Below are 16,801 nucleotides of genomic sequence, written 5' to 3'. Positions count from 1 at the left end.
CTGCAGAGCTGTATGTTATATAAGGACATGGAGACATGCAGGGCAGAATGTCATCGTTTTCAAGGTTTCAAAACAGCCCCTGGCAGCAAAACTGCTTCCAGGATCAAGGCCAAACCTCCTCTTCGTCTCCGTTAATGCACTGGAACTAGGAAACTTGGTTATTATTTCTTTCACCACGCCAGAGCTGTGAAATCGGACCACTTGGCCGTGATTTACATGGCCAGGTTCTTGTTCCTGAGATTCTCTGGCATCGCTGTACGTATTTCACTTCTATATCAACCTCCCCGATTTCCTCCTTGGGAAGGTCTGTTCATGCCGGCAGTTTTCGGTTGGATTTTCAGAATGAGGGGAAAGATAATATTGCTGAGGGTTTGACGTCAGATCGGTACAAATGAAGAAGAAAAAGCATTGTGTCTTGTATGCCGCTTTTCTCTCCCCGAAGGAGTCTCAAAGCGGCTTACAATCGCCTTCCCTTTCCTTGCATTGTGATGTTGATTGCTAGATTCTCTCTTTGGAACCCTTCTCTTGACATCCATTCAAATCCATTGTTATTGATTTTATTAATTATTGTCTTTGTTGACCATGCCTGGGCCATGCAGTTTGCAGTAAAATAATAAAATCAGATAAAACAGAAGAAAAAATATACAGTCCCACGCACAGGCGATAAAACTAGTCTAATCCTCCCCTCTCTTCTTTGCATACCTGACCACAGCCCCCCACAGCCCCCAATCGTAACTCCTGCCCAGATGACCAGCCAATAGGGCCTATTTAGGGAGAGACCAAATTGTGTCTTTACATGTTAGATTCTCTCTTTACATCCTTGAACAGCTTTAAATTTTGGTATCTTAACCTAATATATTCTACCTTTACTCATGCATCATATATCCAAATAAAAAACGTGACTGCCAATTCTAACAGCATTAGATTTTCCGTATGTAATTACAAATATTAATATATTAATCCAAAATATTACATAAAATATTGAGGGAAAAGGTTTCCATCTAAAATACCCTCCCCCCCAACCATATTATAGCTGTTACATATTACAAAAGTTATACATTTTCAGAAACTTAAAAACATGTTTAATAAAACAGTAGATGTTAAATGTTAGCAAGAATTGGCTCTCTGAAATGTTGCCTGGGGCTTGGGGAAATGTGTCATCCAAAAGCAAGGTCAAAATGGGTTCCAATAAATAAAATCAGGATTTGAGAGAGAGGAAAACAATCCATGTCCATCTAAGGCTGTTTTAAATGTTTGTTTTCTTTTTGCAGCTAAACCCCCACAGCACAAGAAGCCTTGTCTGGATGAAGAGATGCCACTAAATCTGCAGTCAATTACTGGCCCTGAAGAGGCTCTTGGAGAGGTACTCAGTTTGCTAAGCCATATAAAGTCAAAGAAGATTCAAAAGCATCCATTTTCTCTTTGTGCAACATAGAGAGAGAAAGAAGGCAGAGCTCCCCTCTCACCCCTACTTGCGTCTCCTGATGCATTTTCCAGATGTGCTGGATGCATTTTACAGATGTTAAGCCCTCTGCTGATCATCGTTCTCTCCCCCACCCCCAGCCCCCCAAGCACTTGAAATCACCCAACTGAATGTTGTCTTCAGTTCCAGTGGGAAGGGTAAAAGAACATTTAAGTGCAGGGGCATGTCTAAGACCAAGAAAATGTAATTCTGGTTATAAGCTTTTATGTGCATGCACACTTCTTCAAGGTCGATATACTGTCATCTCTGGGTTCAGAGGTAGAAAACCTATTTGCCGGAGGGAACATCACCCGCTCTGAGGCGTAAGACCCCCAGACAGAAACGTAAGACCCTTATTCCTCAGTGTCGAGTACGGGACAGCTCTTGGCTGGTTTCACGCTCCCAAAAAGGAGGCATGCCCCAAATCGTTTCACAAAAGTTAGACTGTAAATTTGACCACCTTTAAACCGCAACGTTTTCACTAGTTTTGCTGTAATGACAATGGCTAGAATAATCAAGGGCCAACAATTCGCGACCGAATCATGGTGACCCCCAGACCATGGGGGTTCCAAGGCCAGAGACGGTCAGAGATGGTTTCCCCAGGACTTCCTTGGTGGTCTCCGATCATAGGACAGACCAGAGCTGACCCTACTTAGCTTCCAAAATCTGACATGGACCAGGCTACCCTTAATGCTGTCGAGTGCCTTATCAAAACCCAAAGGTCCAGCACCTTAGCCGAGCAGTAGGTTTCTCCAGGCCTCTTGTTCTTTAGGAAACAGTTTATTCTCTGAGGAAAAATAAATAAAAACTGCAGGATTTAGACTTTGGAAATGACTCCAAAGGGAGCAGGCTGCCCCTGTAAATCAAGAATAATTTTTCTCTCGTTCTGTTGCATGATGAAATTACGGTATAATTTGATAAAGCTTTGCTCATCTCCTGGGTTCTCTTGAGGAGGCGGAAGGCAAGGGCGATCTAATTAGCTGCAAGGGCTAGAAGTTGTGTGGGCAAAATGGAATACATTTTAAAGGGGGGATACATTTGAAATACTACATAAATATATGGCAAATGTATTGCAGTGCAAAAGCAGAAAAAGAAAATGTGAATATCAATGTATAAAGCATTTGAATTTGAAGATTAATATTTCAAAATTTGTCTTCTCTCTTCTTTTTATTGGGAGATACGTAATAGATTTCTTCTTAGATTCTGATATATTAAGGATTATAGTTAATACGTAGAAATTATATAGAATATGTAGCCATGATGAAAATTAGCAATATAGTGGTAAAATAGACTCGTTATAATATTTAGAAAGTGTCTGGAGTGAGCATTACTGTAAAGATTATGAGGAGGAGGACGCTGGGAAGAAATATATATGCTATGTCGCAATCTCATCAGACCACAAAAGCTAAGCAAGGTCGGGGCCCTGGTTAAGACTTGGATGGGGAACCCCGAAGGAGTCTCAGCGTGGCTTCCAATCACCTTCCCTTCCTCTCCCCACAACAGACACCCTGTGAGGTAGGTGGGGCTGAGAGAGCTCTGAAAGAACTGCTCTGCTTTGAGAGAACTGTGACTGGGGCCGAAGTCACCCAGCTGGCTGCACGTGGAGGAGGACTGGGGAATCAAACCTAGCTCTCTAGATTAGAAGCCACCATTGTTAACCATGACACCAAGCAAACAGCAATAAATTGGATCCAAATTGAACATACTTTACACCACCGCCAATAGCTTTTTCTCTACCCCAATTATTTTGCCTAAGGAGGATTCAGATGAACCTGGCAGCCAGACTGCTTTCTGCTGCTGTCTGGAGAGAGCTTCTTTGGGGCTTGCTCTCAACATGTCTTTGGCAGGGCTCTTGGCTTAAGGATGTCTGTTGCTCTCCTGAACCTTTGAGCAGGAGGGTGGGGGAATTGCATCCACAGCTCAGGGGCAGATGGGGAATCTCAGCAAATGAGCGCATGGCATTCAGTGTGCAGGAGGGATATCCCATGTGGTTTTCATTTATCACTTCTTATCTCACTCCTGACTCATATCTAGAAGGGGTGGGACACACACACACACACACACAAACACACACCAACAAAGAAGAGAGTGAAAAAGCTGATTCCAAGGTTACAACAGGAAAATTGCAACCTTGTCAATGAGAGCCATGCTCCAAAAGCGTACCACCAAATTTTGTGATGGGATAGATATAGATCACCTTTAATGGAATTAAATAAAGGCATGCTATCCAAGCTTCATTTTAATACCTTTCTGAGAATAATGGAGAAAGTGCAAGATTGCTTATCATTTAATCAACAAAAGGCTCAAACAGAAAGTCCATATGTAATCTACACACTCACTGTGAACTTGGAGACATAAATCCAGCGTAAATTCCCAACCTGGAGCTGTGAACAGGCAAGACCGATCTTTCCGGAAACCCGAAAAGGGCCTTAGGTTTAATGAAAAATCTGAAATATAAAAATAATAACATTGCAGGGTTTAAAAAAACCCAAATGATAAAATGAGCACCTGTAGCTTTAAGCAAGAGATGTTGTCTAATGGCTGTAGCTAGGCAACCGCAGCATTCCAGGCTAGGTTTCTGTGAGTAAAAAGGCAGGGGGAGGGGGCAGGCTCCTTTCCAGCCCTAATTTGACCTTTAAGGGAGACGTCATTGGGGCTATTCCTGGAGATTAGGGGGTGATGTAGGGATGCCAGCTCTGGGTTGCAAAACCCCTGGAGATTTGAGGAAGAGGAACCTGGGGAAGGTGGGGTTTGGGGAAGCAAGGGACCTCCGTGGAGTACAGGCCATACAGAAAAGCAGGCATTTTCTCCAGGAAACACATCTCTGTTGCCTGGAGACCAGTTATAATACCAGGAGTTCTCCAGCCATCACCTGGAGGCTGGCCAACTTAGGGCACTGCCTTGAAAGGGTGGAGTCTGGCAACGGGAGGGAGATGAACCGGGATGTGACAGTATGGGCCCCACCCTCCAAAGCAGGAGAATTGAGCTCTGTAGCCAGGAGATCACATGTCCTTCTGGGAGAACTCCAGAGTGCCTGCTTTATAAGCCGCTTTGAGACGCCAAGTAGTAAAAAGCGGGGTACAAAACCCAGCTCTTTTCTTCTTTTTCTCTTGGAGGGGGGCCGCCATCGTGGTTCTGCACCATTGCAACATGAGACCCAGCTCGTAGTTTTCTTGGAAAGACTTAAACTGCCCCCCTCCCATCTGTCCGCAATTGGCTTTGGGGCTCTGAGAAGGGAATCTCTGATCTCTATTCAGCTGCCCTGCAAAGGCATCTGGCCGGGAGGCCTTTCTCTGGCTCCGGCTTCTTCCAGAGGAAGACGTGCAAATCGATATAGGCACGCTGCTTTCACGCTTTTGCAACCTGAACGTAAACACTCCCCTCCATGCTCTTGGCAAAGAGCGTTTCTTCCAGAACGGAACTGAATTATGTTGGCCTTTCTCTGCTGTGAAAGAGGGAATAGGACCATGTTTGCATTGTGTTGCATTACATTTGCGTTGTGTTGCAAGAAATGTACGAGCCAACGTGTCACAGTGGTTAAGAGAACTTGCTGTCCTCTTTTAGTGGCACACAAAGCACCGTACACCGTCATTTCCCCCTTCTCCATTTTATCTCACAACAACCACCTTGCGAGGTAGGTTAGGAGATTGTGTGACTGACCCAAGGCCACCCTGAAAGCTTCCACGGCAGACTTGAACCCAGATCTGACACAAAGACACTGTACCAAACTGGCATGCTCTAAGGCTTTGTGGTGCTGGGGGATTCCCTCTCTGATCTTCCTAATTCTGGTTTCAGAGTTTTCTGAGTCCTGGAGAGAAGAAGGACGTGCAAGCGTAGCATCTGTCCTCATCACCTTTTGCCTTCTTTGCTGCTTTCAGCGGGCTTCCCTTCACAAACTTTGGGGGCCGTGAAAATGCCCTCCGGGGACCGATTGACCCCTCAGCCCTACAGGGTCTCCACTGCTCTGTGACATGACCATAAAGAGGAATTACAAAGACTTCAACGCTATTTAGGTTTCTTTCCCGGAGAACTGCACATCACTTCGGAGACTTTAAAAAAAAAAATCCTGTTCTTTTAGAAAACGCTTGATTTTTACAATCCCTCTTTTAAGGGGATTCACGAAAGCTCTGGTTTCCTCTCTGTCAGGGCAGGTTTCCCATCTGTGTGGCGCTCTGCCACCTCTTACGTCCAACCCGAGGCTATATAAGGGACCCCGGTGATCAGAAAATGCTCTGGAGGAACGCTCTCGGAGCAGAGTTCGGCAAAGAAACGAACTGCAAGATCGGCCGGTGAGTCACAGGGGTTATGTCTCCCATTGGGATGGATGGAGAAACATAGGAACGTCAGTATCATAAATTTGATTTTCTTTTTGAAGAATTCTTTAAAGGAGATGGAGGTAGGATTTGTAGCATTATTGCATGCAACATAAAGGCACTGGGAAGAGGGCTTAGGGAGCTGAAGTTATGCTGCAGTTCGTTTGCTGTCGAATTATTTTGGGAATCGACATACAGTGGAATAATGTAGTTTGAACGTCCACAAAAACATGGATGGAGCCGATCTTTGCATTGTGTTACATTCTTGTATTATTTAATGTGCTGCTTTGAATTGTTCTGTCCGCCTCACCTTCTGGAGAGAGAGACAGAGAAAAAGAAAAAGCTGTTTTTTTTTTTTTTGGCGGCTGACAATCGCCTTCCTTTCCTCTCCCCACAGCAGACACCTTGTGAAGTTGGTGGGGTTGAGAGAGCTCTGAGAGAACTGCCCAAGGTCACTCAGCTGGCTGTATGTGGAGGAGTGGGGAATCAAACCCAGTTCTCCAGATTAGAGGCGGACGCTCTTAATCACCTCACCCAGCTGGCACTTTTTAAACCGTTCTGCCAGTCCTCCCCAAACCTCCCTAACATATTTATTGCATTTGAGCCCAACAGGGGCACCAAACAAGTTTAATTCTGGGTATCAGCTTCCGTGTGAATGTGCCTTTCAAAGGATACGCATGCACACGAAATCTGATACTCAGACTTAAACTTGCTCGGTGTTAAAGGTGTCCCCAGACTCAAACTTTGTCCTGCTTCTGAAGAAGCATGCATGCACATGAAATCTGATACCTAAAATTCAACTCTGCTAGCCTTAAATTTGCCCCGGACTCTATCTTTGGCCTATTGTTTCTGGCCAACACGGCTGTCCACCTGAATCTATTATGTGCGCACGTAAATTAACAGGAGGGGTTCCTGCATGGATGGCTTTGATTAAGACATCCAAATTGCTGGCTTCATTTCTGTCGGACCACGAGCACTCCCACCTGTGAGAGAAGTCTGGTTTTCTCAGCATGCATCCCTGGAAACGTCAAATTCTGGGAGGAAGGGTTTAAGTTTCAGGATGATCGCAGAGCGGTCAAACAGATGCCCTGAGTTCAGCATTCTTGAGTCATCCCGGCTCCGGAGGCGTTTAATTTTCTTTTTTGGGTTTTCTTTTTCAAAAGGGGGGTCTCCAATGAGATGGCAGGAAGCCGGCATCTGCAGAAGCGATTAAGGACTGAATCCGAGGCTTAAGTAGATAGACAGACCGGTGGTGTCTGACCCACGTTCCCCCATTGTTAGACATGAAGGGTGCTGCCAGAAGAAGACGGGGTGGGGGGAGAGGAGAGGGGATTTACCCAACTTTCCAGAGAGACAAAACAAAGACAACGGACGTCCAATGCTTGCGGGCCGCGCCTGTCCCAGCCAAGATGTTCAGGGCCTGGTCATGATCTCAGCTCCCGGTCGAGGGCAGCAGGGGTGTGTTTGTTTTGGGATTACACCCATTTTGACGGAGACGTTCTTCTCTTCTTCCTAGGCTGTTCCAGGGAGGGAGGCTAAAGAAAAGCCAGGAGCCGGAATGAGCTCTGTTTGACCAGCTTCCAGCAGTTGGAGGAAGCGTTTCTTCCCCTGCAGGGAAGGATGGCCACAACTCGAAAAGCGCTTCTTTCTTTCTTCGTCCTTCTCGGAGCACCTTCCATCTGGGGTGAGCATCGCTGCTCATGGCTGCCAAGGCAAGGACGTCGCTTGCTTTGGAAGCCCAATTCTGGTGTCACCTTAAGTTGGTTGCAACTTGAAGGCACTTACTGCTATGAGTCACCGCAGCAAGCCTTACCCACACATATACATTTGGATAACAAAATTAGAGTCCAATAGATTAGAGTTCAGGAAGGCCAGATCCTGAAGATGAAACTCAAATACTTTGGCCACCTCAGGAGAAGGAAGGACTCCCTGGAGAAGAGCCTGATGCTGGGAGCGAAGAAGGGGACGACAGAGAATGAGGTGGCTGGATGGAGTCCCTGAAGCAGTCGGTGCAAACTTAAATGGACTCCGAGGAATGGTAGAGGACAGGAAGGCCTGGAGGATCATTGTCCATGGGGTCGTGATGGGTTGGACATGACTTCGCAACTAACAACAATAACAACAGCACCTTTAAGGCCAACCAAGATTTAGTCAAGGCGTGAGCTCCCACCTTGAATACATCTTTGTTGGTCTTAAAGATGCCATGGGACTCTGTTTTCATTGTGCTACTTCAGACCAACATGGCGACCCACTTGAATAAATTTGGATAGTTGAAGTAAAGGCAGCATAGCGTTGGCTGGTCTCAGATCAAAGGGGAATTGTTCCTTGGCTGGGAGACCACCAAGGAAGGCCCTGCAGGGGGAGGGAATGGCCAGCCACCTCTGCTTCTCCCTGGCCTTAAAATCCACTTGCTGGGATTGCTGTAAGAAGGGTCCTTTCCCCCAAACTTGTTGGATAATATCTCTCCCCTGAACTTCCTCCCCAAGGTGAAACTGTTTTGAAGCAATCGGTAAGCAGGATCCGGCCCGGACAGACAGCCTTCAGCCTGTCAATCAAGCGCGTCCCAGACAGTAAGTAATTTTCCACCCGCCAGCTGCTCTGTTTTCGGAAAGGAGAAGGGTGCCTTGTTCTTGGCGTCTGGGATGGTCCATGTTCTTTCCTTGTTTTCAAGAAGCCCAAGAAGTTTGCTTCCATGACCTTCTCTGGTCATGGAAAACAAACTCATTTTGCACCACCACCTCATGGTCTTGGCGATGGCCAAAAGAGAGAGAGACACCTAATTCTCCTGCTGCTCAACCTTTTAGGTTCCTAATTGTGCACCCAGGTTGGGTTACTTGGTTCCCCCTTTTGTGGTTTCGCGGTTCGGTAATCCACTCAGGAAACCTCCAGTTTCTCCAATCCCTGTTGCAATAAATAAATCTTCTGGAAGATCGTTTCTCCCCTCCCTGACGTTTACCCTCCTTGAGTCTTAAAGGACAGGGAGGCCTTGACATTTCAGATGGAGACCCTGGCAAAGACTCCAGGGTGGCTGAGACCTGTTTATCTGTTCTACAGGTCAGAGCGTCTGGACAGCTTGGTTCAATATCGACCACCCAGGAGGAAATGGGGATTATGAGCGTTTGGACGCCATCCGGTTTTATTACCACGACAGGGTGTGCCCGAGGCCCTTCCGTGTCGAGGCCCGCACGACGGACTGGATCCCTGCGGGCAGCACGGGCCAGGTGGTCCACTTCAGTCCACAGGAGGGGTTCTGGTGCCTGAACAAGGAGCAGCCTTCGGTGGAGACCTGCTTGAATTATGCCATACGCTTCTTGTGCCCCGCAGGTAAGTGGTGGGACCATTCTTGGCATGCAGAGTAGGGTTTCTGGTGTGGTCCATGAACTATGAAAGACCTACCTGAATGAGGCTTACAGGAGAGAACTTGTGGAGGGTGGAAGGTTGAAAGAGAACTTGTAGAAGGTGGAAGTCCTCTCTGAGAGGATAGAACTTGTAGAAAGTTGTAGTTGAACTTGTAGAATGGTAAAGTCCTACTTGAGAGAACTTGTAGAAGGCTAAAATCCTACATGAGTGGAGAGAACTTGCAGAAAGTTGAAGTCCTACCTCAGAGGAAAGAACCTGTAGAAGGTGGAAGTCCTACCTGACAGAACTTGTAGAAGGTTGACATAGCTGAGGTTGATATACCTGATGTGCCCTTCCTTGGCTCCCCATCCAATGTTCCAGGGGTGATCCAAACCAGCGTTGGCAACCGTACCTGGCATGCTGGTCAAAACAGGCCTACCCAACCTAGTGGCAACCTGTTCTACACAAGGAACGATTCCATCTGCCCATGGGCTTGAAAAATAAAATTACATTTAAAGAGGTTATCTGGGTTAGTTTTGTAGGAAAGGTGCTTGGTGAAAATCCAAGAAGGCTGGGAAGAGCTCCAAAAGCAATTCAACTGGCAGTCAACAGAGTTACTTGTAATATCCAGCAAGCATGTTTAAGAAGAAAGCAGAGCTTATCGTAGATTTGGGTGGGGCACCATTTTGGTCTGAAGCAACAGAACAAAGTCCAGGGGCACCTTGGAGACCCACATGCACACCTTCAGATGCATCGATACATTTCAGGGTATCAGAGAAAGGGTGCATGCATACAAAGGCTTATACCCAGAATTAAACTTTCTAGGTCTTAAAGGTGCCCCTGGATTTGAACGTTGGTCTAAAGCTGGCGTGCTTTGTGTTCTCTCCTCCTGAATTCATGAGTCAAGTCCTCAGTAATGTGTCTACAATCCCCCTTGTCAGGCTCTTTGCCGCAGGACTCCAGAGTGTTGTGGTCGTCGTGGTCAAAATGGAGCGAATGTTCTGCCAAATGCGACCAAGCCGGGGTCCAGATTCGGACCAGGAACTGCCTGGTGGAAAGCCTCCAAGACCCTCGCTGCCAAGAAGTGAGCGAGGAAGGACGGCGCTGCATGGGACCCCCTTGCTCAGGTGACTCCCCCACCCCCACCCCTGGTGGATGAGCTGCTGCAGGGTCAAATGCCCAGGTCGTGCCATTCGGAGGCAGTCTAAGGGTCAAACCAGGCAAGGGTGAGGAGTTGTTTGCACTGAGCTCCTGTGGTTTTAAATAACTCGCATCTGGGGCTCCAGCTTGTATCAGGACTGTGGGAGGGGAACAAAAGGAAGAGCCCTGCTGGATCAGACCAGGGGTCCATCTAGCCCAGCATCCTGTCTCACACAGGGGCCAAACAGTTCCTGGGCAGAGAAGCAAGGATTTCCCCCTGATATTGCCTCCTGGCTCCAGAATTCAGAGGTGGACTGCCTCTGAATGTGGAGGTTCCCTTCAGTCACCAGTGACAGAGTTCTCCTCCATGAGTCCATCTATTCCTGTGGCTATCACAGCATTCCCTGGTGGGGAATCCCAGAGAATGTAAACACTCTTTGCGTGAAGGGGAATTTCCATGTATTTTTATTTAATACTTAGAAGTTCCTGTCAGGGAAAGCACAAGAAGAATCATTGTCCTTCCCCAAAAAAACCTTTTTACGGGTTACGAAGAAAATAATCGCTCAGATGCTCCTCTCCCTCCCCTCCAGTTTGCAGCCTGACTTGCTCCACGGGGCGTGTGAATGCAGAATGCGATGCGTGCATGTGCGAGGACCACGTACTCCATGGGAAAGTCTCCCTGCCCAATGGAGCTCCGGCTGCTGGCGCGGCCATCTACCTACAAGCCGCGACGCCAAAGCTGTTAACGGTCTCTGACGGGGACGGGACGTTCCGGGTCCCTGGAGTGTGTCTCGACGGCCAGGCCGTTCTGCAGGTCAAGAAGCCGAAATACAGGACGGCCTTGGTCACTGTGCCCGAGAGCCCTCGGGGGTCCTCCTCGGTCCACGTCCGCTTGAAGAAAGCTGGTAAAGAGCTGTTTTGTGCATTTGCATGAAGCTGTTGAATTTGAGGTGGCCCCGCAGTGTTTCTGGTGTAGTGGTTAAGAGTGGCAGCCTCTAATCCAGACAGCCGGGTTTGATTGCCCACTTTTCCTCCATGTGTAGCCAGATAGGTGACCTTGAGCACTGACCCAGTTCTCTCAGAGCTCTCTCAGCGTCACCTACTTCCCAGGGTGTCAGGAGAGAGGAAGCGTAGGCGACTGTAAGCCGCTTGGAGACTCCTTTGTGTAGTAAAAAGCGGGGTACAAAAACCAGCTGTTCTTCTTTCATCTTGGCCACGCTGGGGTGGCTAGAACAGCAGGAGATATACCCACCCGACTATATAAGACCTGTGGAGTTTGAACTAAAACTTCTATGATGCATTACACAGGCCACCTAAGCAATTGTGTGACAAAAGGTGACAACTGGTAAAAGCTTAGAGGTGCCTTAGAGGCTGACACATTTTGGGGTGAGAATAAGCTTTTGGGGGTTCTCCAGATTAGATGCCGCTACTCTAGAGTCAAGTTAATGAGCAGGAGAGCATCTGGATTTGAATCCAGTACCATTTGGGAGGTCAACAGGATGTCCAGAGGCCAAGCTTTTGAGAGTGAACACGCCTTTTGTTAAATACCAAAGCTTCGAATCTCAAAAAGCATGGATATTTTTGTGGGTGTCTGGACTGGAATTCAGCTCTTCCCGTAGGAAGGCTCCGTACATCGAATTTAGAATGAGCAGGTCAATACGGGAGAAGGTGGTTCCTTTAGGTGGACCCAGGCCTGGAAGGTGAAAACCTTAAGCTGAATTTTACCCTCCTCATGCCCAGTTCCCTGCTGTCCTCCATGACATTTGTCCCCGTAGCTCCTATGATCCCTGACGTAGCTTTTGGAGAGGTCAAAAGGACCCCCATCTCTCACCAGCAGAAAAGCTAGCAGGATCCAGCCCAGGGTCTTGAACCAGGCCTGGGAAGAAATTTGGAACAGATGCATCCACGTCATGATTTGGAAACTGCGGGCTTTTCCACGTCGTCTTCAAGGGCCATCCGTTTCTCCCCTCAGACAAACCGTACGTGACAAAGCACCCGGAGGACAAGGTCCGAAGAGAGGGACAGAGCGTCGCTTTCTGCTGCGAAGCTGGTGGAGATCCGGCCCCGGAACAATATCTTTGGTAAGGAAATGAAGGAAAGACGCTGGGTGTCGTTTGCTCCTGGGTGGTGGTCAGACTTACGATGGCCCCATAAGGTGTCCAAGGCAGGAGGCATTCAGAGATGGTCTACCCTGGCCTGCATCTGCCTCACAACCCTGGATTTCTCTTGGTGGTCTCCCACCCAAGCACTAACCGGGACTGGCCCTGCTTAGCTTCTGAGATATGACGAGATCCAGCTAACTTGGGTCATCCGCATCAGGCCAAAATGGGGCGGGGGAGAGAAGAGCACAATCTCATATTTTGAAATCCATATTCCCGACGTTCTGCCAGGTTCCACAACGACACTTTGCTGGACCCTTCGCTCTACAAGTACAAGGGCACCTTGGTGTTAAAGAACTTGAAAATGAACCAAGCTGGCCGGTATTCTTGCAAGACGAGCAACGATGCGGGATCTGTGAAGTCCAAAGCTGCCATGCTCTCGTTAGTAGGTGAGATGCTTGGAGGAGAGGCTGGGTTGGGGAAGGAAGGGGAGGCAGCAAGGTGGGGTAGGGAACATCTTATCACACTTGCAAAGGAAAACAGGGTTTTGGGGAAATGGGCGGGGCCTGGCAGGGCTTGCGCCCAGCGGGACTTCTGATTGGCCACTGGTGATCTGATTAGCGGCGTGAATTTTAAGAGAGCTACTTCAGCTACAGCAGCTGCAACCGAAAAAATAGAGCTGGTTTTTATACCCCACTTGTCACTAGCCGAAGGAGTCTCAAAGTGGCTTACAATCACTTTCCCTTCCTTTCTCCTGTGAGATAGGTTAGGCTGAGAGAGCTCTGAGAAAACTGCTCTATGAGAACAGCACTAGCAGGACTGCGATTGGCCCAAGGTCCCCCAGCTGGCTGCATGTGGAGGAGGAGTAAGGAATCAAACCCGCCACTCTTAACCATTACATCACACCGGCTCTTCTCAAGAACCAGTGCACAGGGCAGAAAATATTTTTAAAATTATGTATTCATTCTAAAAAGGCATCATGGTAAACCCAGCTTCCACCTGAAATGTTGGGGAGCCACCATTAGATTATGCATGATCTCACCTCCTGAGATTTTGCCCTTGGCTCCGCCTCTTCAGGCCACCATTTTGTGCTTGCAGCCATTGTCAGAATCCCAAAGGAGCCCACAGGCTCAAAAAGGCAGCAGAACCCCAGGATAGCAGCGAAACCACACAACTGCACATGGGTACCACACAGCACTCATGTTTACTGGCATTCGTAGCATTAGCCATCTCTGTCTTTTGCTACATGTAGCAGCTCGGCATACGTTCTCCACAACAGCCAGCACAACCTGAGAGGATGAGTGCAGAAAGACCCGCACTAACGCGCAAACTCTATTTCACAGCGAAGGGCGACGCCCCCTGCAACCCCACACCCGACAGCTACCTCATCCGACTGCCTCACGACTGTTTCCAGAACGCGACTGGCTTCTACTACAACGTCGGCCGGTGTTCATCCGACACCTGTGTGGGAGCATTGGACAACAGTCTTCGGTGCAAGGACACCGCCACATATTGCTGCGGGGTCTCCAAAACGGTGACACGAGAAATCACCTGCTCCGGATACACTCTCCCCATCAAAGTCGCCACCGAGTGCGGGTGTCAGAGGTGTGTTGAAGCCAAGGCCACGGTGCGGGGAAGAGCTGTAGCCTTCGATACGGGGGAGCCCATCAGGTTCGGTCACGTGTACCTGGGCGACAACCGGATTAGCATGACGGGCTACAAGGGAACCTTCTCCCTTCAGGTGCCCGCCGGCACGGACCGCCTCGTTCTCACGTTTGTCGACCGCCTGCAGGCGTTTGTGAACACCACCAAGGTGTTGCCATTCAACCGAAAAGGCGGGGCTGTCTTCCACGAGGTCAAGATGTTAAGGAAGAGCCCCTCCGTCACTCTAGAATCGACCAAGACCAACATGATCTCCTTGGGAGAGATGGAAGGAGACGACCCAATCGCCACCCTGGAAATTCCTCCCAATACCTTTTATAGGCAAAACGGGGAGGCTTACGAGGGAAAGGTGAAGGCCAGCGTGACCTTCCTGGATCCACGGAACGTCTCCACCGCGGCTGCGGCACAAAGTGACCTGAATTTCGTGGACGACGAAGGCGACATGCTCCCTCTGCGGACCTACGGCATGTTTTCGATGGATTTCACGGACGAGACGGCGACCGAGGCTCTCAACGCGGGGAATGTAAGAGTCCATCTTGATTCCGCCCAGGTCAAGATGCCAGAACATCAGAACGGGATGAAGCTTTGGTCTCTAAACCCACAGACTGGTTTGTGGGAGGTGGAAGGAGAGTTCCGTCTCGACCCAAGGAGACGCGGTAAGCGAGAGGAGAGAACATTTCTTGTGGGCAACATGGAGATAAGAGAGAGGCGGCTTTTCAATCTTGACGTCCCGGAGAACAGACGGTGCTACATCAAGGTGCGGACTTACAGGAGCGAGAGATACCTGCCTAGCGAACAAGTGACGGGGGTTGTGGTTTCCGTTATCAACTTGGAACCGACGCCAGGATACGCAACCAACCCTAGGGCCTGGGGCCGTTTCGACAGCTCCGTCACCAGCTCCAACGGAGCTTGCGTGCCAGCCTTCTGTGACGATCAGAACCCGGATGCCTACAGCGCTTACGTCATGGCAAGCCTCGGGGGAGAAGAACTGGAAGCAGTCCCCTCATCCCCCAGGCTTAACCCGCTTGCCGTGGGAGTCCCCCAACCGTACCTCAACAAGCTGAAGTACCGGCGAACAGATCACCTCGACCGGAACGTCAAGAAAACCGCTTTCAGGATCAGCGTGGCCAAGCCGACCCCCAACGTCGCCGAAGAGAGCAATGGTCCCATCTACCCTTACGAGAAGGCGAGGGAATGTGAAGTCGCGCCCTCCTTCTCCGCTCACTTCCGCTTCTACCGAGTCGAGGGAGACAGGTATGACTATAACACCGTCCCTTTCAACGAGGATGACCCCATGAGCTGGACAGAAGACTACATGGCCTGGTGGCCAAAGCCGATGGAGTTCAGAGCGTGTTACATCAAGGTGAAAGTCAATGGACCTCTCGAGGTGAACGTAAGGTCTCGCAACATGGGCGGGACGCACCCACGCACCGTCGGCAAGCTGTACGGCATCAGAGACGTGCGCAGCATCCGGGACTTGGACCGACCCAACCTCTCGACAGCCTGCTTGGAGTTCAAGTGCAGCGGCATGCTGTACGACCAAGAACGCGTGGACAGGACGCTGGTGAAGATTGTCCCGCAAGGTAACTGTTACCGAGAGAGCGTCAGTGGCATGCTCCATGAGTACCTGGTGAACCATCTCCCGGTGGCTGTGAATAACGACTCCAGCCAATACACGATGTTGGCTCCCCTTGACCCTCTGGGCCACAACTATGGCATCTACACCGTCACGGACCAGGATCCCAGGACGGCCAAGGAAATCGCGCTGGGCAGGTGTTTCGATGGCACGTCTGATGGTTCTTCCAGAATAATGAAGAACAGCGTAGGCACAGCGCTGACTTTTAACTGTCAGGAAAAAGATGTCCAGCAACCAAGTGCATTCCAGTCACTGAGAAACCTCCCTGGCCAGTATCCAGCAAGTCCTCTCAGAGAAAGAGTAGCCGTAAGGAGGCCAAGCAGGAGCCGGGTGGTTCAGATCCAGGGCAAAGGAGTTCCTTCGGTTAGGATTCCACAGAGAGTCCAGTGAGACTGGGCACCCCAAGTCCTTAGTCTATGGGAGAGCCGGTATAAGAACCTAAGAAGAGCCCTGCTAGGTCAGACCAGTGAAGGTCCAACTAGTCCAGTGTCCTGTGTTACTCAGTGGCCAGCCAGTTCCTCTGCAGGGCCAACAACAGGGCAGAGAGGCCGAGGCCTTCCTAAGAACATCAGAAGAGCCCTGCTGGGTCGAGCAGTGGTCCATCTAGTCCCACATCCTGTCTCACATAGAGGCCAGCCAGGTCCTCTGCAGGGCCAGCAACAGGGTAGAGAGGCTGAAGCCTTTCCCCTGAGCTTGCCTCATGGCTCTGGGATTCAGAGGATTAGTACCCCTGAACATGAAGGTCCCCCTGTCACCATGGCTGGTAGCCACTGATAGACATCTATCCAAACGCCTTTGAAATCAGTGTATTCCTCTGGCCATCACTACATCCTCTGACAGCCAAGTCCCCCTTTTACTCACTCTTGGCCTGTATTGTGCCTATCTGTGCAGATCAATAATAGAGAAGGTTCTATGTGATGATGAGAATCCTTCCCAAAATTGAAAAAGTCAGCAGGGGAGGGGAAGGAGGGAGGGGAGGGACATCAGCTGTAATGCAATGTATATAAGCTAGTTTCTTGATAACATAGATTTGCACCAGTCTGGTTAGCCCACAGTAACCAATAAAAAGGAATAAAGGGATTCCTTCAAGCTGAACTTCACTGTAAGAATTTGTACTTGAAATGTGAATAATAATTATTGCCCCTCCTTG

The 16,801-nt window shown here is 49.2% G+C and overlaps 2 protein-coding genes across 3 annotated transcripts in view; one reads left to right on the top strand and one right to left on the bottom strand.

The window, feature by feature from the left end:
- The window catches only part of LOC143828087 (gonadotropin-releasing hormone II receptor-like), a 21,600-nt gene extending 14,336 nt beyond the window's left edge, over positions 1–7,264 (bottom strand). Inside the window, exons 1-2 of the mRNA XM_077318300.1 lie at positions 6,759–7,264; positions 3,802–3,909 (exon numbers count right to left, since the gene is read on the bottom strand). The gene's annotated coding sequence lies outside the window, so the exon portion shown is untranslated. The remainder of the gene's footprint in view (positions 1–3,801; positions 3,910–6,758) is intronic.
- Positions 5,596–16,801, top strand: CILP (cartilage intermediate layer protein). 2 transcript variants are annotated; one of them, XM_077318294.1, is made up of 9 exons: positions 5,596–5,751; positions 7,292–7,459; positions 8,262–8,345; positions 8,830–9,099; positions 10,056–10,241; positions 10,845–11,159; positions 12,227–12,335; positions 12,645–12,802; positions 13,697–16,801. In XM_077318294.1, the coding sequence occupies exons 2-9, from the start codon at positions 7,396–7,398 to the stop codon at positions 16,039–16,041; spliced, it is 3,531 nt and encodes a 1,176-aa protein (XP_077174409.1). In that variant the 5' UTR covers positions 5,596–5,751; positions 7,292–7,395; the 3' UTR covers positions 16,042–16,801. The 2 variants fall into 2 exon arrangements, with proteins under 2 accessions (XP_077174409.1, XP_077174410.1); XM_077318295.1 differs by having other exon boundaries at positions 5,733–5,858.

Source organism: Paroedura picta, chromosome 18 (genome assembly GCF_049243985.1).
Source record: "Paroedura picta isolate Pp20150507F chromosome 18, Ppicta_v3.0, whole genome shotgun sequence".
Lineage (NCBI taxonomy): Eukaryota > Metazoa > Chordata > Lepidosauria > Squamata > Gekkonidae > Paroedura > Paroedura picta.
This window is presented reverse-complemented; position numbering and strand designations above follow the sequence as displayed.